The following is a 24,800-nucleotide window of genomic DNA, read 5'->3' as shown; positions in this document are numbered from 1 at the left end:
GTAAGTAACAGCTCGCAGGGAGCTGTCGGCTGCATTGGTGCTGAAATTAGATGCAGTTCATTGAGAATCTGTCAAAGGAGTTTTTTGTGACACTAAAATGTTTAAACTACTTGTTTCGAATTTCATGAAAACATTTTAAAAATCATCAATGTTAGTCGTCAAAATTTTCTGAAAGTTTGTAAACTTAAATCTACTTCATGTTGATTATTATATCTATATTTACTTTTACATCGTTTCATTGTTATTTACGACCGACAGTTGTGATTTTAAAAATGTTTTTAAGTATTTTAAACCACTTGGTGTCGGTGTTGTATTAGCATTTGTCCAGGATCTAGAGTCCTGCCTCTGATGATGACGTGAATAGGACTGTATTGTTTTTTTCACACACAAACTCTCACACACACTGAAGGCTCGGGATGAATCGACAGTATACGCTACTGACGGTACTTAAAAAAGACTGGTTTCATATTTTGTAATTTTTTCATGATGCGCTTGCTATAAACATTCTACTACGGCCTCTAATAATCGAGGATATATACAGTTGCATTTAGAGAAAGCGCTTCAAATCGCTCGCGATGGAAGCCGGAGGACAAAGGCGCAGATGGGAGTACTGCTGGATTGCTCTGTGTATTTCTTTTCTTCTTTACTCCGGACAGCAGGTTTCAGCTCAGATAAGATATTCAATTCAAGAAGGAGTGAAAGAAGGAACCACTGTGGGAAATATTGCTAAGGACTTGGGTCTTGAAGTAAGTAGCTTGGTGGACAGGCAGTTTCGAATCGTTTCTGGATCTAAAGAGGAGCCTTTTCAGATAAATCAGGAAAATGGCATTTTGTATGTTAATAAGAAAATCGACAGAGAGTCTTTGTGTGCTGGCAGCGGTGTTTGTATGGTGAATTTAAAAACGGTTATTGAAAATCCTCTCGAGATACATTATGTGGAGGTAGAAATATTAGATGTAAACGACCACTCTCCTAGATTTCCTGATAAAGAACAGCGCATCAGAGTTTCTGAAAATACGCTGCCTGGTGCTGATTATAAGTTACAAGCAGCCAGAGATCCCGATTCTGGGACTAATTCGGTCCGGTCCTATAAGTTAAGTCCTAATGATAATTTTGAAATTAGAGTTAGAGAAAGTGATGAGGATAAAATGCCATTTTTAGTACTAAAGAAGGCTGTTGATAGAGAGATTACAACGACATACAAGCTGCTTCTAACAGCAGTTGATGGAGGGAATCCTCCGAAATCTGGGTCTGTTAACATTACAATTATTATTCTAGATATAAATGATAATCGCCCTGTATTTAGTCGAGAGACATATTCTGCAACATTGCAAGAGACAGCTGATATTGGCACTGTGGTTATTCGAGTAAATGCTACTGATATGGACGAGGGCTCAAACAGTGAAATCGAATACAGTTTTGCCACGTTAAACAGCAAAGTGCATGATGTTTTTGAGCTCGATAAGGTCACAGGTGAAATACGTGTAAAGGGTGAAGTGGATTTTGAAGATACAGAAGTTTATAAACTCGACATTCAGGCATCAGATAAGGGGCATCCATCAATGTCTGCAAACTGTAGAGTTGTTATTAAAATTATTGATGTGAATGACAACCGGCCAGAGATTGAGATTACGTCACTTTCTAAGAACATCCCTGAAGATTCTAAACCTGGAACGGTAATTTCTCTCATTAGTGTGACTGATAAAGACGCCGGGATCAACGGTAAAGTGATTTGTCAGTTAAACAAAAATATTCCCTTTGAGCTAAAGCCTTCCTTCAAAGATAATATCTATTCTTTAGTAACAAAAGATCGGTTAAATAGAGAAACTGATTCACAGTATGAAATTACAATTACCGCCTCTGATTTAGGACAGCCGTCTTTGACTGCATCAACCACCCTAAGCGTTCAGATTTCTGATGTGAATGATAATGCTCCAGAATTTTTAATAAATCCTCTAGATCTTTACTTAGTGGAAAATAATGCTGCCGGTTCGTCTATAATTTCAGTAAGCGCATCTGATAGAGACAGTGCTGAAAATGCCATTATATCTTATCACATAATTAGAGGTGATGGAACACAGAATGATTTGTCGTCTTTCTTGAATATAAATTCTGAGACAGGTGTTGTTTATTCGCTAAAGAGTTTTGACTTTGAAACGTTAAAAACATCTCAGTTCCATGTGCTCGCTACAGACTCTGGAAGTCCGTCTCTGAGCAGTAACGTGACAGTGAACGTGTTTATTCTGGATCAGAACGACAACGTTCCAGTGATCTTATATCCAGTCAGCGCTAACGGTTCTGCTGAAGGTGTGGAAGAGATTCCCCGGAATGTGAACGCTGGTCATTTGGTGACTAAAGTCAGAGCCTATGACGCAGATATAGGATACAACGGCTGGTTATTGTTTTCACTGCAGGAAGTTAGTGACCACAGTCTCTTTAGTTTGGACCGCTATACAGGACAGATAAGAACCCTTCGCTCATTCACAGAAACAGACGAGGCCCAGCATAAACTGCTCATACTGGTCAAAGACAATGGGAACGTTTCACTCTCAGCAACAGCGACTGTGATTGTCAAAGTTGTGGAGCCCAAAGAGGCTTTTGCAGCTTCTGATGTTAAAAACACAGTAAAAGACGAGGAGGAAAACGACGTGACATTTTATCTGATCATCACTTTGGGCTCGGTTTCAGTGCTTTTTGTCATCAGCATCATCGTGTTGATTGTAATGCAGTGCTCTAAATCTACAGACTATTCGTCCAAGTATTTACAGGACGCAAGTTACGACGGGACTCTGTGTCACAGCATCCAGTACAGATCTGGAGACAAACGGTACATGTTAGTTGGACCCAGAATGAGTATCGGCTCTACAATAGCACCAGGCAGTAATAGGAATACTCTAGTGATACCAGATCGCAGGAGGAGAGATTCTGGAGAGGTAAGGCTGGCGATTAAATTTAAATTTCTTGTGATTTATGTATTTATTTATTTTTTTTGAAAGAAAAAAGTTACAAAAAATAAAACCATACATTTTCACCTACAAGCTACACAATATATTATCATATAACTGATGAGGTAATGGCAAGTTAAGAAGTTTTTTTTTACAAAAAAAAAAAGGTATGTGCGTAATGTCTAAACATTTGCTTTTATTCGATTTAGTGACAAGTAGAGGTAGCTGGGAGGGAGCTGTCCGCTGCACTGGTGCTGAAATTAGTTGCAGTTCCCTTGGAATGGCCAGTGTTTAATGCTCACATACACTTGTCTACACAAGTTGCTTTTGGGTGTCATTTATGCGATTCATAAAATGATGCTGCATTGGTTTAGTGTGCCACTGAATGTAATTACTTATGTAATTAATTTGATTTGTACACAGCTGATGTGTTTAACTAACTGTCTTTGAGGGCTTGTCTTTCTGTAGACCGCTCGATGTCATTGTTGCTCTAGTATTTGAGGAGCATATTAAGACCTGCCCTTGATGATGACGTGAAACGGACTGTATTGTTCGTCACATTTGCGAGCTGATGAACAGTAAAACGGTAATAGGCTGCTAACCGTATTCACAATGGATTTATTTTGTTTTGCACGATCTATCTAATATTATATTGCTCTACCTAATATTATATTGCGACTTCTAATCACCCAGCATAAATTGATTATTGGAATAACGGTGCAGGAAACACTCACCATGGAAGCCGGGGGACAAAGGCGCGGATGGGAGTACTGGTGGATTTCTCTGTGTTTCTCTTTGCTTGTGAGGCTCGGGCAGCAAGGTTCAGCGCAGATAAGATACTCTGTTCCAGAAGAGGTGAAAGAAGGATCAGTCATCGGAAATTGTGCTAAGGATTTGGGTCTTGATGTCAGTACATTAGTAGAAAGACGGTTCCGTATTGTGTCTGGATCGAATGACGCTCTTTTCCAGGTAAATCAGAACAATGGCATCTTGTATGTGGATAAGCACATTGACAGAGAGGAGGTGTGTGATGGAAATAGCGCCTGCTTGATTAATTTGAAAATAGTTGTCGAAAAGCCTCTCGAGGTCCATTATGTGGAAGTTGAAATAACAGATGTGAATGATCACTCTCCATCTTTCCACGATAAAGACTTCTATCTAGAGGTTTGGGAAAACACTGTAACTGGAACACGATTTGAACTTCAAACTGCTCGAGATCTGGATGTGGGAGTTAATTCAGTTCGATATTACCAGCTGAGTAAAAATGGGCATTTTGATTTGGAAATGAAAGATAGTGTATACGGAGATAAAATTCCTTTCTTAGTATTACAGCAACCTTTAGACAGAGAAACCACTCAAATACACAGGTTACTGCTGACTGCAGTAGATGGCGGAAGTCCACCAAAATCAGGCATTCTTCTCAGGTAAAGGACTAGATGTAAAAATCCCGGAATCCACGTATCCCAAGATGGATATACTATAAGCTGGAAATAGGAGAGATATTGAGACAAGTGCCAAGGATCACTGGCTTCATTGGGGTCATCAGGTGGGCACCCTCCTTAACGAGTGTTTCGATGATTAACCCACAACACCTCCAGAGGGCTCATCGGCAATACCTAGCGTCCCAGGTTTGCCCCCCTCGGCTTGTGATCCCCCCTTGCTCAACTACTGTTACTGTCTACATGCCCAGATACTATCCTTTCTCTTCAACCACAGCCAACGGCTGGCCTCGTCTGCTGCATTGGAAAGGGATTTCACAATCTGCTGCAGAACCTGACCTCGCATTCCTAGGTCCTTCAAAAACCGGACTGAGGAGCGGCCGACAAACCCTCTACAGCCGACCTCCACTGGGTAGATCCTGACTTTCCACCCACGCTGCTCAGCATCAGCTGCCAGTTCTGAGTACTTTAGACCTCTTACGTTCATACGCCTCCTCCACTGAGTCCTCCCATGGCACCGTCAGTTCCACTAGGAAGGCCGTGCGAAGGGTGGAGGACCAAAAGACGATGTCAGGTCTAAGGTTTGTTACTGCAATCTCAGTGGGGAAGTGCAACCGCTGGTTTAGATCCACTAATAACTTCCAGTCTCGTGCTTTGTGCAGCAGGCCCGGATATGTGCTGGATCCCTGCGATCTACTTGGTGTTATACCTGCACGAACAAATGCCATTGATGGATACTGCTTGGCTGGCAGAGGCGGGAGGGTATTTGTGGCTGTTCGCTTGGCCTCAAGGCTGGCCGCCAAGCATCTTAGCACCTGGTTATGCCGCCATGTATAACGGCCTTGTGCCAAGCTTGTTTTACAGCCAACCAAGATGTGCTTTAGGTTTGCTGAAGAGGGACACAGGGAGCAGGTGGCATCTTCCCCATACCACTGCTGGAGGTTAGTTGGTGATGGTAAGACATCATAAACTGCTCGAATGAGGAAGCTGGCTCGGTGTGCCTCCATCCCCCACAGCTCCCTCCAGGAGAGTTTCCTCTTTTCTACGTCCTTCCAATGTGTCCATTGGCCTTGTTTCACATGTGAGACTGCCTTTGTAAGCCTCATCACCTGCTCCTGTTTGCGTATTTCTTCCACGACTAAACCTCGCCGTTGTAAAGGAGATGCTTTGTGCCAGAATGGTACATTTTCCCCAACTCCTAGACCTTGTCTCCCCAACTGCACGTGCCCGACAATTTCTTGGTGCCTGAGAGCAGATTTTGCTTGCTCTGACGCCACAGCTGAGGACCACTTTCTTCCAGTCGATCGGGTAAGGACAGTTCCAGCAACTACATTGTCTCGAGACTCTGACAGAGTCATCTCAAGCCTCACCTTGGCGCACTTAAACTCCTCGGTAAGGCAGGACACAGGTAGCTCTAAAACACCTTTTCCATACAGTGCTGTGTTGGTAATGCACCTGGGAAGACCAAGCCACTTCTTGGCATAAGAGCTAACCAGCCGCTCCAGCTTTTCGACCTTGGAAAGAGGAATATCGTAGACAGTCAGTGGCCACATTAGGCGTGGAAGGAGGCCTAATATCCTCCTTAATATCACGGTCTTTGTTTTGGATGTAAATGATAACCGCCCCATATGCAGTAGTGATACATTAACAATAACATTGCTGGAAAATGCAATTATTGATACTGTAGTGACAATTATAAATGCAAGTGATGCAGATAGTGGTCCGAATGGTGAAGTAGAATATGCATACGGTAGAAACATGAAGCCAAAAACACGTGATATATTTCAATTAGACCAGGCCACTGGTGAAATACGTGTTAAAGGCTTGATTGACTTTGAAGAAAATGAAATCTAGAGTTTGATAATAAGGGCATCAGACAAAGGGATTCCTCCTTTGAACAGTGATTGTCAGCTTATCATTAAAGTTGAAGATGTAAATGACAATAAACCAGAAATACAAGTACACTCGAAAAAAATATTCATTGGATGAACTCAATTAAGTTGTGGGCAGGATTTCCATCCAATAAATATATGTAGCCCCAACTCAATCTGAGTACATCCATTCAACAGAATGTAAATCAGTTAGCCTAACTCATTTGTAATAAATAGATGCAAAAGAATATAAACGAGAGAGGCTAGCTTATTTTTAACAAATACTTATCACTAACCAGAATGACTTTATTTCTGTCAGGCGTCTACAAATGTTTTATTGAGAATTAACAGGGGTTTAACTCTATGTTTTCCATTTGAAGTCACCATAACAGTGATCAATGATTCCATTAGTTGGGCTCTTAACTCTTATTATATCTATTGTCTTTTTTTGCTGCTGTGACAGTGTGTTTGTTAAACACATTTGGAGCAGCAAAGAAAGCTAAAGTGAAATGAGATCAGCTGATGATGGTTAATGGTTGATGGTTTTATAATCATCATGAACCAGACTGATTCACTGAGGTATTTTAATCTAACAATTATGTTTTTTTCACAATAAACCTTGATACTGCAGCATGAGATCAAGCATTATTATAACAATAAGTTCGAAAACTTTAACGAACATGAGCACAAAAAATCAGTTTCTGATGACACACACAGACATCAACAATCAGCGTATGAATCTCAACAATGGTGACAATCACAAATATTTAGATAAACAGATTAATTCAGAACATCACTGAAAAGCTACTAATTCACAACAAACACAACAGCAAAAAATAAAAGCAAATATTTAGAATCAAACAAAATTATAGGACAGTTCAGCTGCATAATTTATTCATGTTGCAATGCATGCTGGGAGTTTTGTACTATGGTGGTACCCAGCATGCATTGCAGCAAAGTACTTTTGATTGTCACCATTGTTGAGATTCATACGCTGATTGTTGATCTCTGTGTGTGTCATCAGAAACAGACTTTTTGTGCTCATGTTCGTTAAAGTCTTCAAACTTAGTGTTATAATATTCCTTGATCTCATGCTGCAGTAACACAAGGTATGTGTTGTGAAAAAAAACATGAAAACATAATGGTTAGATTATAAAAACCTCAGTAAATCATTCTGTTTCATAATGATTATAAAACCATCAACAGGTAACCATCATCAGCTGATCTCACTTTAGCTTACTTTGCTGCTCCAAATGTGTTTAACAAACACACTGTCACAGCAGCCTAAAAAGACAATAGATATAATAAGAGTTAAGAGCCCAACTAATGGAAACACTAATCACTGTTATGGTAACTTTAAATGGAAAACATAGTTATAAACCCCTGTTAATTTTCAATAAAACTTTTGTAGACATCTGACAGAAATAAAGTCAGTCTGGTTAGTAATAAGTATTTGATAGAAATAAGTTAATCAAGTCACTCATTTATATTCTTTTGCATCTATTTGATACAAATGAGTTAGGTTAACTAATTTACATTCTGTTGAATGGATGTACTCAGTTTGAGTTGGGGCTACATATATTTATTGGATGGAAATCCTGCCCACAACTTAATTGAGTTCATCCAATGAATTATTTTTTTGAGTGTAACATCTCTTTCAAATATAATTTCGGAGGACGCAAAAATTGGAACAGTTATTTCTCTTATAAGTATAAGTGATAAAGATTCTGGGATTAATGGAAAAGTTGTGTGTCGCCTGTCTGACAATGTGCCATTTGAGTTAAAACCGTCTGTTCAGGATAACATGTATTCCCTTGTGACGAAAGAACGCTTAGATCGAGAGTTAGTTCCCGAATATGATATCAAAATAACAGCAACAGATTTAGGTAACCCTTCTCTGTCGGCTTTTAAAAGTATGTTTGTACAGGTGTCAGATGTAAATGATAACATCCCAGAATTTTCTTCGAGTCCTCTTGAGCTTTACTTAACTGAAAACAATCCTCCAGGCGCTTCTATATATTCTGTCAGTGCCTCAGACAAAGATATTAATGAAAATGCTGCCATAACTTATCACATCATAAGAGGTGGAGGGACACAGAATGACATGGCATCTGTCATGAATATTAATTCTGAGACTGGTGTTATCCACGTGCTAAAGAGCTTTGACTTTGAAATGATAAAAACGTTCCAGTTCCATGTGCTCGCTACAGACTCTGGAAGTCCGTCTCTGAGCAGTAACGTGACAGTGAACGTGTTTATTCTGGATCAGAACGATAACGTTCCAGTGATCTTATATCCAGTCAGCGCTAACGGTTCTGCTGAGGGTGTGGAAGAGATTCCCCGGAATGTGAACGCTGGTCATTTGGTGACTAAAATCAGAGCCTATGACGCAGATATAGGATACAACGGCTGGTTATTGTTTTCACTGCAGGAAGTTAGTGACCACAGTCTCTTTAGTTTGGACCGCTATACAGGACAGATAAGAACCCTTCGCTCATTCACAGAAACAGACGAGGCCCAGCATAAACTGCTCATACTGGTCAAAGACAATGGGAACGTTTCACTCTCAGCAACAGCGACTGTGATTGTCAAAGTTGTGGAGCCCAAAGAGGCTTTTGCAGCTTCTGATGTTAAAAACACAGTAAAAGACGAGGAGGAAAACGACGTGACATTTTATCTAATCATCACTTTGGGCTCGGTTTCAGTGCTTTTTGTCATCACCATCATCGTGTTGATTGTAATGCAGTGCTCTAAATCTACAGACTTTTCGTCCAAGTATTTACAAGACACAAATTACGACGGGACTCTGTGTCACAGCATCCAGTACAGATCTGGAGACAAACGGTACATGTTAGTTGGACCCAGAATGAGTATCGGCTCTACAATAGCTCCAGGCAGTAATAGGAATACTCTAGTGATACCAGATCGCAGGAGGAGAGATTCTGGAGAGGTAAGGACAATCGATTAATTCTAATCACAGTCACCCTGTTTGTATGATATGTGTGTACGTTTTAATTGCAAAATTGTATTTTTTTACATAGTTATGGTTTCATAGCGCAAAAAACAAATCAAAAAACTTTGATTTTATGAGTGTATTGCGAGTGACATCAGCTTGCAGGGAGCTGTTCGCTACTTTGGTGCTGAAATTAGATGCAGTTCCTTCAGGATAAGTTTAATTGTCAAAGGCGTCATTTCTTGTACAACAATTTTTTCAATGTCATGAAATCATACAAAAAATGTCAGTCATCAAAAATGACTGAAAAGATGTAAACATAAAATCATAATTTCTCGTTTGCATTTTTTCTTTTGCATTTCATATTGTTCTGTGACATTACTTAAATCGTAAGTAAAACAGATTATTGGAATACCATTTCAGTTTTTCTACTTCAATTTTTTTACGTTTGCTTCATTGTGTTAAACCGTTTCTTTGTAATTATTTGTTAAATGTATTAGCACTTTCTGAGTGAAAATTGTTTCAAAGTAAATCCTACACCATTTTTTTGAGTGTAGTAATATTCAATTTTATAATGGCATTTTCATAAGTGACTTTTGTAATAGGCTTGACAGGGAATGCAACACTTTGAGTATTATTCATAAGCTTTAATAAATGTGTTTGAAATTAAAAGTTGACCGCTCTGTGTCAGTATTACTCTATGATATGCTGGCGAGATTATGCCCTGCCCTATGGTGACATGCGCAGTGCTGTATTAGGAGCCAGTGTGAGGCGAAGACAATTATAGTGGTTACGGTGGATTGACGATACGACGCAGGACGTCATTTGAACTATTTACCTGAATTGTGACACTGTTTATTCTGTTGAATCACGGACGATACATGCCTGGCCCTGGAATACTTTTCTGTAATCTCTCGCGATGGATAAGGATGGACAAAGGCGCAGATGTGGGTACTGGTGGATTGCTTTGTGTTTGATGCTGCATTGTAATCAGCCTGTTTCAGCACAGATCAGATATTCTATTCCAGAGGAGGTGAAAGAGGGATCACACGTGGGGAATATTGCTAAGGATCTCGGTCTTGATGTTAGTTCGTTAGAGCACAGACGATTCCGTATTGTTTCTGGATCTAAGGATATCTTTTTCCAGGTAAATCAGAACAATGGCATATTGTACGTTCATAAGAAAATCGACCGAGAGGAGATTTGTGATGGCAATGGCGCATGTTTGCTAAGCTTAAAGATTGCAGTTGAAAATCCACTCGAAGTTCACTATGTTGAGGTTGAAATAACAGATATAAATGATCACTTCCCTTCTTTCCCAGAAAAAGACGTACACGTAGAAATTGCAGAAAACACAATAAAAGGCACACGCTTCGATCTTCCAACCGCGAGAGATTTGGATGTTGGTGTTAATTCCATTCGTTCGTATCGGCTCGGACAAAACGGTCATTTTGACATTGAGATAAGAGACAGTGAGTATGGGGATAAAAATCCCTTTCTGCTTTTACAGAAACCCTTAGATAGGGAGAATCAAGATAAGCACGTTTTAACTTTGACTGCAATTGATGGTGGAAATCCACCAAAATCAGGCACTTTAAATATAACTGTCACGGTCCTTGATGTTAACGACAACCGCCCAAAATGCAACCGAGACACGCACACTATTACGTTAAATGAGAACGTTTCTCCCGGTTTTACGGTAACATTTGTAAATGCAACTGACCCAGATGAGGGCGTTAATGGAGAAGTTGAATATACTTATGGTAGAAATGTGCAGCGAAAAGTACATGATGTTTTTGATTTGGACAAGGTGACAGGTGAAATACGTGTCAAAGGCAAAATAGATTTTGAAGAGAACGAAATTTATAGTGTAAATATAAAAGCATCTGATAAGGGACGCCCTCCGCTACAAACTGACTGCAGAGTTATCATTAAGATTATAGATGTCAATGATAATGAACCTGAGATTGAAGTCACGTCGCTTTCTAATAGTGTTTCTGAAGATGCAAAACCCGGGACAGTCATTTCTCTTGTAAGCATAACGGACAAAGATTCAGGGATCAACGGTAAAATTGTTTGTAGCTTGTCAAAGAATGTGCCATTTGAGTTGAAACCATATGTTCAGCAGAACATGTATTCTCTAGTAACAAAAGATAATTTGGACCGGGAGGTTGCGTCCCATTATGACATTACAGTAACAGCTACTGATTTAGGCAACCCAGCTCTTTCAGCGTCAAAACGTCTAAGCGTAGAGGTGTCTGATGTTAACGATAATACACCGCAATTTCCCCACAGCCCTCTTGAGATTTACCTGTTTGAAAATAATGCACCTGGAGAGTCAATATTCTCTGTCAGCGCAACTGACAAAGACAAAAATGAAAATGCCCATATCACTTATAATATTATAAGAGGCGATATGACTTCATTCCTCAATATCAATTCGGAAACAGGCGTAATTAGCGCTCTCAAATGTTTTGACTTTGAAACGGTAAAAAAGTTCCAGTTCCAAGTTATTGCTACAGACTCTGGAAGTCCGTCTCTGAGCAGTAACGTGACCGTGAATGTGTTTATTCTGGATCAGAACGACAACGTTCCAGTGATCTTATATCCAGTCAGCGCTAACGGTTCTGCTGAGGGTGTGGAAGAGATTCCCCGGAATGTGAACGCTGGTTTTTTGGTGACTAAAGTCACAGCCTATGACGCAGATATAGGATACAACGGCTGGTTATTGTTTTCACTGCTGGAAGTTAGTGACCACAGTCTCTTTAGTTTGGACCGCTATACAGGACAGATAAGAACCCTTCGCTCATTCACAGAAACAGACGAGGCCCAGCATAAACTGCTCATACTGGTCAAAGACAATGGGAACGTTTCACTCTCAGCAACAGCGACTGTGATTGTCAAAGTTGTGGAGTCCAAAGAGGCCTTTGCAGCTTCTGATGTTAAAAACACAGTAAAGGACGAGGAGGAGAACGACGTGACATTTTATCTGATCATCACTTTGGGCTCGGTTTCAGTGCTTTTTGTCATCAGCATCATCGTGTTGATTGTAATGCAGTGCTCTAAATCTACAGACTATTCGTCCAAGTATTTACAGGACGCAAATTACGACGGGACTCTGTGTCACAGCATCCAGTACAGATCTGGAGACAAACGGTACATGTTAGTTGGACCCAGAATGAGTATCGGCTCTACAATAGCTCCAGGCAGTAATAGGAATACTCTAGTGATACCAGATCGCAGGAGGAGAGATTCTGGAGAGGTAAGAATCACAAGTTCATTATAATTACGGTCACCTTATTGCTTTGATTTTTTTAGTCGTTATAATTGTAAATTCTGCCAAATTTTATGATTTTACAGAGTTGTGATTTGCATAAACTTATTCAGTACTTTCTTTGTCTGACATCTGATCTTTGTCTTATCGTATAACAGCTCGAAGGGAGCTGGCCGCTGCTTTGGTGCTGAAATGAGATGCAGTTCATTGAGAATTAAAGGCGTAATTTCTGTGACAAAAATTTTAAAACTACCTGTTTTCGATGTCATTAAAACATTTTAAAAAAAGTACCATGTTAGTCGTCAAAAATTACTGAAAGGTTATGAACTTAAATATACTTAATGTTGATTTAAATCTATTGGCAACTTATTGTAGATTTACATCGTTTCAGTATTATATATGACTGACAGTGATGATTTCAAGTATTTAATTTTTTTTGAAGTATTTTAAACCACTGGGTGTCGGTGTTGTACTAGCATTTGTCCAGGGTCTTGAGTCCTGCCCTTGATGATGACGTGAATAGGACTGCATTGTCTTTTTTCACACACAAACTCTCACACAAACTGAAGGGTCGGGATGAATCGACAGTATACGCTACTGACGGTACTTAAAAAAGACTGGATTCATATTTTGTAATTTTTTCATGATGCACTTGCTATAAACATTCTACTACGGCCTCTAATAATCGAGGATATATACAGTTGCATTTAGAGAAAGCGCTTACAAATCGCTCGCGATGGAAGCCGGAGGACAAAGGCGCAGATGGGAGTACTGCTGGATTGCTCTGTGTATTTCTTTTCTTCTTTACTCCGGACAGCAGGTTTCAGCACAGATAAGATATTCAATTCCAGAAGAAGTGAAAGAAGGAACCACTGTGGGAAATATTGCTAAGGATTTGGGTCTTGAAGTAAGTAGCTTGATGGACAGGCAGTTTCGAATCGTTTCTGGATCTGAAGAGGAGCTTTTTCAGATAAATCAGGAAAATGGCATTTTGTACGTTAATAAGAAAATCGACAGAGAGTCTTTGTGTGCTGGCAGCGGTGTTTGTATGGTGAATTTAAAAACGGTTATTGAAAATCCCCTCGAGATACATTATGTGGAGGTAGAAATATTAGATTTAAACGACCACTCTCCTAGATTTCCTGATAAAGAGCAGCGCATCAGAGTTTCTGAAAATACGCTGCCTGGTGCTGATTATCAGTTACAAGCTGCCAGAGATCCCGATTCTGGAACTAATTCGGTCCGGTCCTATAAGTTAAGTCCTAATGATCATTTTGAAATTAGAGTTAGAGAAAGTGATGAGGATAAAATTCCATTTTTAGTACTGAAGAAGGCTGTTGATAGAGAGATTACAACGACATACAAGCTGCTTCTAACAGCAGTTGATGGAGGGAATCCTCCGAAATCTGGGTCTGTTAACATTACAATTATTATTCTAGATACAAATGATAATCGCCCTGTATTTAGTCGAGAGACATATTCAGTGACATTAGAAGAGAACTCTGCTATTGGCACTGTGGTTCTTCGAGTAAATGCTACTGATATGGATGAGGGCCAGAATAGCGATATTGAATACAGTTTTGCCACGTTAAACAGAAAAGAGCATGATGTTTTTGAGCTCGATAAGGTCACAGGTGAAATACGTGTAAAGGGGAAGGTGGATTTTGAAGATACAGAAGTGTATAAACTCGATATTCAGGCATCAGATAAGGGGCATCCTCCCATGTCTGCAAACTGTAGAGTTGTTATTAAAATTATTGATGTGAATGACAACCGGCCAAAGATTGAGATTACGTCACTTTCTAAGAACATCCCTGAAGATTCTAAACCTGGAACGGTAATTTCTCTCATCAGTGTGACTGATAAAGACGCCGGGATCAACGGTAAAGTGATTTGTCAGTTAAACAAAAATATTCCCTTTGAGCTAAAGCCTTCCTTTAAAGATAATATGTATTCTTTAGTAACAAAAGATCGGTTAAATAGAGAAACTGATTCACAGTATGAAATTACAATTACCGCCTCTGATTTAGGACAGCCATCTTTGACTGCATCAACCACCGTAAGTGTTCAGATTTCTGATGTTAATGATAATGCTCCAGAATTTTTAATAAATCCTCTAGATCTTTACTTGGTGGAAAATAATGCTGCCGGTTCGTCAATAATTTCAGTAAGCGCGTCTGATAGAGACAGTGCTGAAAATGCAGCGATATCGTATCACATAATTAGAGGTGATGGAACACAGAACGAATTGTCGTCTTTCTTGAATATAAATTCTGAGACAGGTGTTGTTTATTCGCTAAAGAGTTTTGACTTTGAAACCTTAAAAACATCTCAGTTCCATGTGCTCGCTACAGACTCTGGAAGTCCGTCTCTGAGCAGTAACGTCACAGTGAACGTGTTTATTCTGGATCAGAACGACAACGTTCCAGTGATCTTATATCCAGTCAGCGCTAACGGTTCTGCTGAGGGTGTGGAAGAGATTCCCCGGAATGTGAACGCTGGTCATTTGGTGACTAAAGTCAGAGCCTATGACGCAGATATAGGATACAACGGCTGGTTATTGTTTTCACTGCTGGAAGTTAGTGACCACAGTCTCTTTAGTTTGGACCGCTATACAGGACAGATAAGAACCCTTCGCTCATTCACAGAAACAGACGAGGCCCAGCATAAACTGCTCATACTGGTCAAAGACAATGGGAACGTTTCACTCTCAGCAACAGCGACTGTGATTGTCAAAGTTGTGGAGCCCAAAGAGGCTTTTGCAGCTTCTGATGTTAAAAACGCAGTAAAAGACGAGGAGGAGAACGACGTGACATTTTATCTGATCATCACTTTGGGCTCGGTTTCAGTGCTTTTTGTCATCAGCATCATCGTGTTGATTGTAATGCAGTGCTCTAAATCTACAGACTATTCGTCCAAGTATTTACAGGACGCAAATTACGACGGGACTCTGTGTCACAGCATCCAGTACAGATCTGGAGACAAACGGTACATGTTAGTTGGACCCAGAATGAGTATCGGCTCTACAATAGCACCAGGCAGTAATAGGAATACGCTAGTGATACCAGATCGCAGGAGGAGAGATTCTGGAGAGGTAAGGATATTCAGTCCATTATAATTACGGTCACCGTATTGCTTTGATATTGTTTTTTTAATATTATTCGTTTTAAATAATTTCTGCAAAAATCCTCTGGTTTTAAAGAGCTGTAATTTCATAGCGCAAAAACTTGTTCAGTACTTTTTGACATCTTTGTCTGATTGTATTGTAAGTAACAGCTCGCCGGGAGCTGTCCGCTGCTTTGGTGTTGAAAATGGATGGGGAATTTGTTAAAGGAGTTTTTTTCGGTGACATTCAATTTTTTTAAAACTACTTGTTTCGGATGTCATTAAAACATTTTCAAACGCATCACTCTTAGTCGTCAAAAATACTGAAAGTTTGTAAACTTAAATCTACTTCATGTTCTAATCTATACTTCTAATAGATTTACGTTTACATCATTTCATTATGATTTACAACTGACAGTAATGATTTTAAAAATGTTTTTAAGTATTTTAAACCACTTGGTGTCGGTGTTGCACTAGCATTTGTCCAGGATCTAGAGTCCTGCCTCTGTTGATGACGTGGATAGGGCTGTATTGTTTCTTTCACAAGCTCTCACACACACTGAATGGTCGGGATGAATCGACAATACGCTACTGACGGTACTTAAAAAAGACTGAATTCATATTTTGTAATTTGCTCATGATGTGCTTGCCATAAACATTCTACTACGGCCTCTAATAATCGAGGATATATACAGTTGCATTTAGAGAAAGCTCTTACAAATCGCTCGCGATGGAAGCCGGAGGACAAAGGCGCAGATGGGAGTACTGCTGGATTGCTCTGTGTATTTCTTTTCTTCTTGACTCCGGACAGCAGGTTTCAGCTCAGATAAGATATTCAATTCCAGAAGAAGTGAAAGAAGGAACCACTGTGGGAAATATTGCTAAGGATTTGGGTCTTGAAGTAAGTAGCTTGATGGACAGGCAGTTTCGAATCGTTTCTGGATCTGAAGAGGAGCTTTTTCAGATAAATCAGGAAAATGGCATTTTGTATGTTCGTAAGAAAATCGACAGAGAGTCTTTGTGTGCTGGCAGCGGTGTTTGTATGATGAATTTAAAAACGGTCATTGAAAATCCTCTCGAGATACATTATGTGGAGGTAGAAATATTAGATGTAAATGATCACTCTCCTAGTTTCCCTGAAAAGGAGCAGGGTCTAAGAATTTATGAAAATACGCTGCCTGGTGCTGATTATCAGTTACAAGCTGCCAGAGATCCCGATTCTGGGACTAATTCGGTCCGGTCCTATAAATTGAGTCCAAATGATCATTTTGAAATTAGAGTTAGAGAAAGTGATGAGGATAAAATGCCATTTTTAGTACTAAAGAAGGCTGTTGATAGAGAGATTACAACGACATACAAGCTGCTTCTAACAGCAGTTGATGGAGGGAATCCTCCGAAATCTGGGGCTCTTTCTATTAATATTACTGTTCTAGATATAAATGATAATCGACCTGTATTTAGTCGTGAGACATATTCAGTGACATTAGAAGAGAACTCTGCTATTGGCACTGTGGTTCTTCGAGTAAATGCTACTGATATGGATGAGGGCCAGAATAGCGATATTGAATACAGTTTTGCCACGTTAAACAGAAAAGAGCATGATGTTTTTGAGCTCGATAAGGTCACAGGTGAAATACGTGTAAAGGGGAAGGTGGATTTTGAAGATACAGAAGTGTATAAACTCGATATTCAGGCATCAGATAAGGGGCATCCTCCCATGTCTGCAAACTGTAGAGTTGTTATTAAAATTATTGATGTGAATGACAACCGGCCAAAGATTGAGATTACGTCACTTTCTAAGAACATCCCTGAAGATTCTAAGCCTGGAACGGTAATTTCTCTCATCAGTGTGACTGATAAAGACGCCGGGATCAACGGTAAAGTGATTTGTCAGTTAAACAAAAATATTCCCTTTGAGCTAAAGCCTTCCTTTAAAGATAATATGTATTCTTTAGTAACAAAAGATCGGTTAGATAGAGAAACCGATTCAAAGTATGAAATTACAATTATCGCCTCTGATTTAGGACAGCCGTCTTTGACTGCATCAACCACCGTAAATGTTCAGATTTCTGATGTTAATGATAATGCTCCAGAATTTTTAATAAATCCTCTAGATCTTTACTTAGTAGAAAATAATGTTGCCGGTTCGTCTATAATTTCAGTAAGCGCATCTGATAGAGACAGTGCTGAAAATGCCATTATATCTTATCACATAATTAGAGGTGATGGAACACAGAATGATTTGTCGTCTTTCTTGAATATAAATTCTGAGACAGGTGTTGTTTATTCACTAAAGAGTTTTGACTTTGAAACGTTAAAAACATCTCAGTTCCATGTGCTCGCTACAGACTCTGGAAGTCCGTCTCTGAGCAGTAACGTGACAGTGAACGTGTTTATTCTGGATCAGAACGACAACGTTCCAGTGATCTTATATCCAGTCAGCGCTAACGGTTCTGCTGAGGGTGTGGAAGAGATTCCCCGGAATGTGAACGCTGGTCATTTGGTGACTAAAGTCAGAGCCTATGACGCAGATATAGGATACAACGGCTGGTTATTGTTTTCACTGCTGGAAGTTAGTGATCACAGTCTCTTTAGTTTGGACCGCTATACAGGACAGATAAGAACCCTTCGCTCATTCACAGAAACAGACGAGGCCCAGCATAAACTGCTCATACTGGTCAAAGACAATGGGAACGTTTCACTCTCAGCAACAGCGACTGTGATTGTCAAAGTTGTGGAGCCCAAAGAGGCTTTTGCTGCTTCTGATGTTAAAAACACAGTAAAGGACGAGGAGGAAAACGACGTGACATTTTATCTGATCATCACTTTGGGCTCGGTTTCAGTGCTTTTTGTCATCAGCATCATCGTGTTGATTGTAATGCAGTGCTCTAAATCTACAGACTATTCGTCCAAGTATTTACAAGACACAAATTACGACGGGACTCTGTGTCACAGCATCCAGTACAGATCTGGAGACAAACGGTACATGTTAGTTGGACCCAGAATGAGTATCGGCTCTACAATAGCACCAGGCAGTAATAGGAATACTCTAGTGATACCAGATCGTAGGAGGAGAGATTCTGGAGAGGTAAGCGCCCTTCAACTTATATAAAGAAATTTAAGTTTTACCATGTTATAGTGTTGATGTGTTTTGCGGTTTTCGCTTGATATTATTAAATTTTTCCGTGGAATTAAATAAGACTGGTTAATGTATTTGTTGTTAAATGAAAAATAAATAAATAGTAATTTTGTATTCCAGGCCAATAATCTATAAAGAGCCTACGTGGTGCTGTCCATGGTGCTGAACTCTCTCACCCTCTTTCAGGGTCGCTTTGATTTCTCATTTTTAATGTTTAGTATTGAAATCTATTTATATAAAAGTTTGATAAGTAATATTTATTTCTCAAATATAACATATTGGTATGTGATTCTCAAAATTTATATTTCCATATTAGTTTTCACCGGACGGTGTCAGTGTAATATAGGGTGAAAGAGGTTTCGTCCTTCCCATCGGTTCACCATGCGCATGTCTGTTTTCTTTTGGGCAGAGGGTGAACACGAAACGGCTACCACGACGGTCTTCCGTCGTAAAATAACCATACACTCATTGTGTTTGTGTTATTTATAAGACATATTACAAGAAATGGACGTTTACGCTCGTACGCTGAATTGATACTTGATATTCCAAGGCTGCTTTAGTGAAATCGCTTAACATGGAATCCGGAGGACAAAGGCACAGATTGGAGTACTGGTGGATTTCTCTGTGTTTCTCTTTACTGCTGTGTTTCAAGCAGCAGATTTCAGCTCAAGTAAGATATTCTATTTCAGAGGAGGTAAAAGTGGGATCTATTGTGGGAAATATTGCTAAGGATTTGGGTTTCGAGATCAACGCTTTAGAGAACAGACGGTTTCGTATTGTTTCTGGGTCTGAGGAAACGCTTTTCCAGGTAAATCAGAACAATGGCATTTTGTATGTGCATAAACGGATCGACAGAGAAGAGCTGTGTGACGGAAACCCAGTGTGCATTGTGAACATTAAGACAGTTGTGGAAGATCCTTTAGAGGTCCATTATGTAGCAGTTGAGATTACGGACATGAATGATCATTCGCCTAGTTTTCCAGAGAAAAAGCAGAGAGTCGAAATTGCAGAGAGCACTCAGCCAGGAGCGCGCTTCCAGTTACAAGCGGCGCATGATCCAGATATTATTGTAAATTCTGTGCGATCATACAAACTGAGCCAAAATGAATATTTTGACTTAGAAATACGGGACAGGGGCGACGAAAAAAATCCATTCCTGCTTTTACGGAGGCCTCTTGATAGAGAAAACCAAGCTGAATATAATTTAATATTAACAGCTATTGACGGTGGAAGTCCGCCCAAATCAGGAGTATTAAATATTACTGTCACGGTTCTCGATAACAACGACAATCGCCCTGTATTTAGCCAAGAGGTTTACACTGTTAACTTGCAAGAAAACGTGCCAGCTGATACAGTTGTAATTAAAGTTAATGCTACTGATATTGACGAGGGGTTGAATGGCGAAGTGCGATATAGCCTAGGTGGCAATCTAAACAGTAAAGATAATAACATTTTTGTGTTGGACAGTGTCTCAGGTGAAATTCGAGTTAAGGATAACATTGATTTTGAAAACGTTGAGGTGTACAGACTAGATGTATTTGCGTCTGATAAAGGCACACCGCCAATGACAGTAGACTGTAGAGTTATAGTGAAAATCTTAGATGTGAACGATAACACCCCTGAAATAGAGATTACGTCACTCTCTAATATTATTCCGGAAGATTCAAAACCTGGAACTGTCATTTCGCTCATTAGTGTGTCAGATAAAGACTCTGGTGCAAACGGCAAAGTTGTATGCACTTTGTCTTCTAATGTGCCATTTGAACTCAAACCGTCTGTTCAGCACAATATGTATTCCTTAGTATCCAAAACGTTTTTAGACAGAGAAGCCATGTCTCATTATGAGATCACAATAGTTGCGACAGACCTAGGTCAACCCCCTCTGACCTCATTTAAAACATTAACCGTACAGGTGTCTGATGTGAATGACAACAGTCCGGAATTTATTCAAAACCCCCTCGAACTATATTTAATGGAAAACAACGTACCAGGTGCCTCTGTCTTCTCAGTAACTGCGTTTGACAAAGACGTGAATGATAATGCTTTAATTTCATATAATCTAATTAGAGGTGACGGGACGACAAATGACATCGCTTCATTCCTCAACATTAATTCAGAAACAGGCGTAATTCATGCCTTAAAATTTTTTGATTTCGAAACTGTTAAAAAGTTCCAGTTCCAAGTTATTGCTACAGACTCTGGAAGTCCGTCTCTGAGCAGTAACGTGACCGTGAACGTGTTTATTCTGGATCAGAACGACAACGCTCCAGTGATCTTATATCCAGTCAGCGCTAACGGTTCTGCTGAGGGTGTGGAAGAGATTCCCCGGAATGTGAACGCTGGTCATTTGGTGACTAAAGTCAGAGCCTATGACGCAGATATAGGATACAACGGCTGGTTATTGTTTTCACTGCTGGAAGTTAGTGACCACAGTCTCTTTAGTTTGGACCGCTATACAGGACAGATAAGAACCCTTCGCTCGTTCACAGAAACAGACGAGGCCCAGCATAAACTGCTCATACTGGTCAAAGACAATGGGAACGTTTCACTCTCAGCAACAGCGACTGTGATTGTCAAAGTTGTGGAGCCCAAAGAGGCCTTTGCAGCTTCTGATGTTAAAAACACAGTAAAAGACGAGGAGGAAAACGACGTGACATTTTATCTGATCATCACTTTGGGCTCGGTTTCAGTGCTTTTTGTCATCAGCATCATCGTGTTGATTGTAATGCAGTGCTCTAAATCTACAGACTATTCGTCCAAGTATTTACAGGACGCAAATTACGACGGGACTCTGTGTCACAGCATCCAGTACAGATCTGGAGACAAACGGTACATGTTAGTTGGACCCAGAATGAGTATCGGCTCTACAATAGCTCCAGGCAGTAATAGGAATACTCTAGTGATACCAGATCGCAGGAGGAGAGATTCTGGAGAGGTAAGGATATCATAAAATATCTTGATATCGAATTATTTTAATTTATACAAAAGTTCAGTCTGTTTTGTAAATATTTACACATGCTTACTTCAAATATTGTATTGTGATAATTGCAATGAGAAAATTGTCTTTTCGCAATGGAGTCAATACAAATTGTGTAATGAAAAGAAATACAAAGTTTATTTATTTTTATTTTTTTATTATTATTTTTTTACTCTGATAGCCCTCTGAATATTTCTTTAAGAATGTGCTATACACTTAAGTCCACCCGGTGTCAGTGCTGCACTAATGTTGCATGGAAAACCAATCTGCTTGTGATGACGTGAAGGGCATTGTTCCTCATTTGGAGAGGCTTGTGTGTGCGAGCGGTTCAGAAGGAATGTGCACGGACACAATCGCGCTGGAGTTAAAGTGAAGGGCCATATTTTTGATTAGATTTCCAGTTCTATATGACATAAGAAATGCACGTCATTAAATGTACAGTTTAGCTGCTGTAAAAATCATTCGATGTTCGCGATGGGAGACAGAAGGCAGCGGCGCAAATGGGAGTGCTGGTGGATTGTTTTGTGCATCTTTTTTATGTTTTGCTTCGAACAGCAGGTTTCAGCTCAGATAAAATACTCTATTCCAGAGGAGGTCAAGGAGAGATCCGTTGTAGGAAATGTTGCTAAGGATTTGGGTATTGATGTCAGTGCTTTGGTGGACAGGCGCTTTCGTATCGTTTCTGGATCTAAGGATGCTCCTTTTCAGGTAAATCTGAACAATGGCATGTTGTATGTTCAAAATAGAATTGACAGAGAAGAGCTTTGTGTCGACAATGAAGTCTGCCAAGTAAATCTCAAAATTGCTATCGAAAATCCTCTCGAAATTCATTATGTAGGCGTTGAGGTTACGGATATCAACGATCATGCACCTGTTTTCCCCGAGAAAGAACAGAATTTGAAGATCGCAGAAAATACTTTACCTGGTGCTGATTTTCAGTTGCTCGCAGCTCGCGACCCAGATTCTGGAGGGAATGCTCTGCGTACATACAAACTGAGTCATAACGAACATTTTGAATTGGAGATTAGAGATGGCGGTGAGGAAAACACGATCCCTATTCTTAAGCTGCAGAGACCCCTTGATAGGGAGCGACAAAGTAAGCATCATTTAATGTTAACCGCCCTCGACGGTGGAAATCCATCAAGATCAGGCGTCATGAACATTACCATAGTAGTGCTCGATACTAATGATAACAGACCGATGTTCAGTAAAGATGTGTACTCTGTGACAATTACTGAAAATCTTCCTTTAGGGAGTCTGATAGTACAAGTGAATGCCACGGATGCAGATTTGGGCTTAAACGGTGACGTAGAATATTATTTTGTGAGCAACTTAAAGAGAAAGGTGTATGACACATTTGAAATAGACAGGAAAACAGGTGAAATTCGTGTTATTGGTGATGTTGATTACGAAGACACAGAAGTATACAGAGCTGACGTCACAGCCTCAGACAGCGCAGAGTCTCCCATGACGGCAAACTGTAGAGTTATCATAAAAGTTACAGACCTAAATGACAATAAACCAGAAATAGAGGTCACCTCGCTTTCCAACCTAATACCTGAGGATTCCAAACCAGGAACTGTTATTTCACTGATTAGTGTAACAGATAAAGACTCAGGTGCTAACGGGAAAATAGTATGCAGTCTTCCTGATGGGACTCCGTTTGAGCTAAAACCTTCTTTTCAAGAAAATATGTATTCGCTTGTGACGAAAAGGACTTTAGATCGCGAGATGATTACTCATCATGATATTTTATTAACGGTAACTGATTTAGGGCAACCTCCTCTGTCCTCAGTGAAGACTTTAAGCATTGATGTTTCAGATGTGAATGATAATAAGCCAGAGTTTCCTCAAAATCCTCTCGAGATCTTCTTATTAGAAAATAATACACCAGGTGCATCTATTTTTTCAGTTAGCGCACTTGACAAAGACATAAACGATAATTCTGTTATTACATACCATGTAATTCGAGATGACAAAACAAAAGGAGATTTGGCTTCATTTCTGAATGTCAATTCTGAAACTGGAGCTATCTATGCGCTGAGAAGTTTTGATTTTGAAACGATGAAAACAGGACAGTTCCATGTGCTCGCTACAGACTCTGGAAGTCCGTCTCTGAGCAGTAACGTGACAGTGAACGTGTTTATTCTGGATCAGAACGACAACGTTCCAGTGATCTTATATCCAGTCAGCGCTAACGGTTCTGCTGAGGGTGTGGAAGAGATTCCCCGGAATGTGAACGCTGGTCATTTGGTGACTAAAGTCAGAGCCTATGACGCAGATATAGGATACAACGGCTGGTTATTGTTTTCACTGCTGGAAGTTAGTGACCACAGTCTCTTTAGTTTGGACCGCTATACAGGACAGATAAGAACCCTTCGCTCATTCACAGAAACAGACGAGGCCCAGCATAAACTGCTCATAGTGGTCAAAGACAATGGGAACGTTTCACTCTCAGCAACAGCGACTGTGATTGTCAAAGTTGTGGAGCCCAAAGAGGCTTTTGCAGCCTCTGATGTTAAAAACACAGTAAAGGACGAGGAGGAAAACGACGTGACATTTTATCTGATCATCACTTTGGGCTCGGTTTCAGTGCTTTTTGTCATCAGCATCATCGTGTTGATTGTAATGCAGTGCTCTAAATCTACAGACTATTCGTCCAAGTATTTACAAGACACAAATTACGACGGGACTCTGTGTCACAGCATCCAGTACAGATCTGGAGACAAACGGTACATGTTAGTTGGACCCAGAATGAGTATCGGCTCTACAATAGCACCAGGCAGTAATAGGAATACTCTAGTGATACCAGATCGCAGGAGGAGAGATTCTGGAGAGGTAAGAGCTTTGTGAATTATATTAAACAATTTTCTCAGGCTTACTGTTAACAAATTGTTTACTTTGATTTCAGTATCTCGTTCACTATGTGATATGTTTATGCTCTGACCTATAAGATCACCATTTATTCATTGTTGCTTTTATTTATTAATATTTAGAAGTTTGAATATTCTCTATCCATGGTGCTGAAATGTTTCACCTTTGCAGTGCAACAGTCCTTTCCTATTATAGTTTGGTCGAAAATTACTTATCCTCCTCT

The 24,800-nt window shown here is 39.9% G+C and overlaps 1 protein-coding gene and 4 pseudogenes across 4 annotated transcripts; all 5 read left to right on the top strand.

Moving 5' to 3' along the window:
• The first annotated feature begins 402 nt into the window (after positions 1–402).
• LOC143756640 (uncharacterized) lies at positions 403–12,494 on the top strand. The gene is made up of 5 exons (XM_077247206.1): positions 403–2,938; positions 3,752–3,968; positions 8,414–9,205; positions 9,900–9,974; positions 10,122–12,494. The coding sequence occupies exons 1-5, from the start codon at positions 576–578 to the stop codon at positions 12,492–12,494; spliced, it is 5,820 nt and encodes a 1,939-aa protein (XP_077103321.1). The 5' UTR covers positions 403–575.
• A 724-nt stretch (positions 12,495–13,218) lies between these two features.
• On the top strand, positions 13,219–15,600 carry LOC143756639 (protocadherin alpha-3 pseudogene; annotated as a pseudogene).
• Positions 15,601–16,317: 717 nt separating this feature from the next.
• On the top strand, positions 16,318–18,699 carry LOC143756638 (protocadherin alpha-3 pseudogene; annotated as a pseudogene). Its single transcript, XR_013210304.1, has one exon. The product of XR_013210304.1 is annotated as a protocadherin alpha-3 pseudogene (transcript).
• A 449-nt stretch (positions 18,700–19,148) lies between these two features.
• On the top strand, positions 19,149–21,737 carry LOC143757071 (protocadherin alpha-2 pseudogene; annotated as a pseudogene). Its single transcript, XR_013210383.1, has one exon. The product of XR_013210383.1 is annotated as a protocadherin alpha-2 pseudogene (transcript).
• A 503-nt stretch (positions 21,738–22,240) lies between these two features.
• Positions 22,241–24,556, top strand: LOC143756637 (protocadherin gamma-A5 pseudogene; annotated as a pseudogene). The gene has a single exon (XR_013210303.1). The product of XR_013210303.1 is annotated as a protocadherin gamma-A5 pseudogene (transcript).
• The last annotated feature ends 244 nt before the right edge of the window (positions 24,557–24,800 follow it).

The sequence above is a fragment of the Siphateles boraxobius genome, unplaced genomic scaffold (assembly GCF_051911475.1).
Source record: "Siphateles boraxobius isolate OS27281-9 unplaced genomic scaffold, OSU_SipBor_1 3, whole genome shotgun sequence".
In the NCBI taxonomy this organism is placed as follows: domain Eukaryota; kingdom Metazoa; phylum Chordata; class Actinopteri; order Cypriniformes; family Leuciscidae; genus Siphateles; species Siphateles boraxobius.
This window is presented reverse-complemented; position numbering and strand designations above follow the sequence as displayed.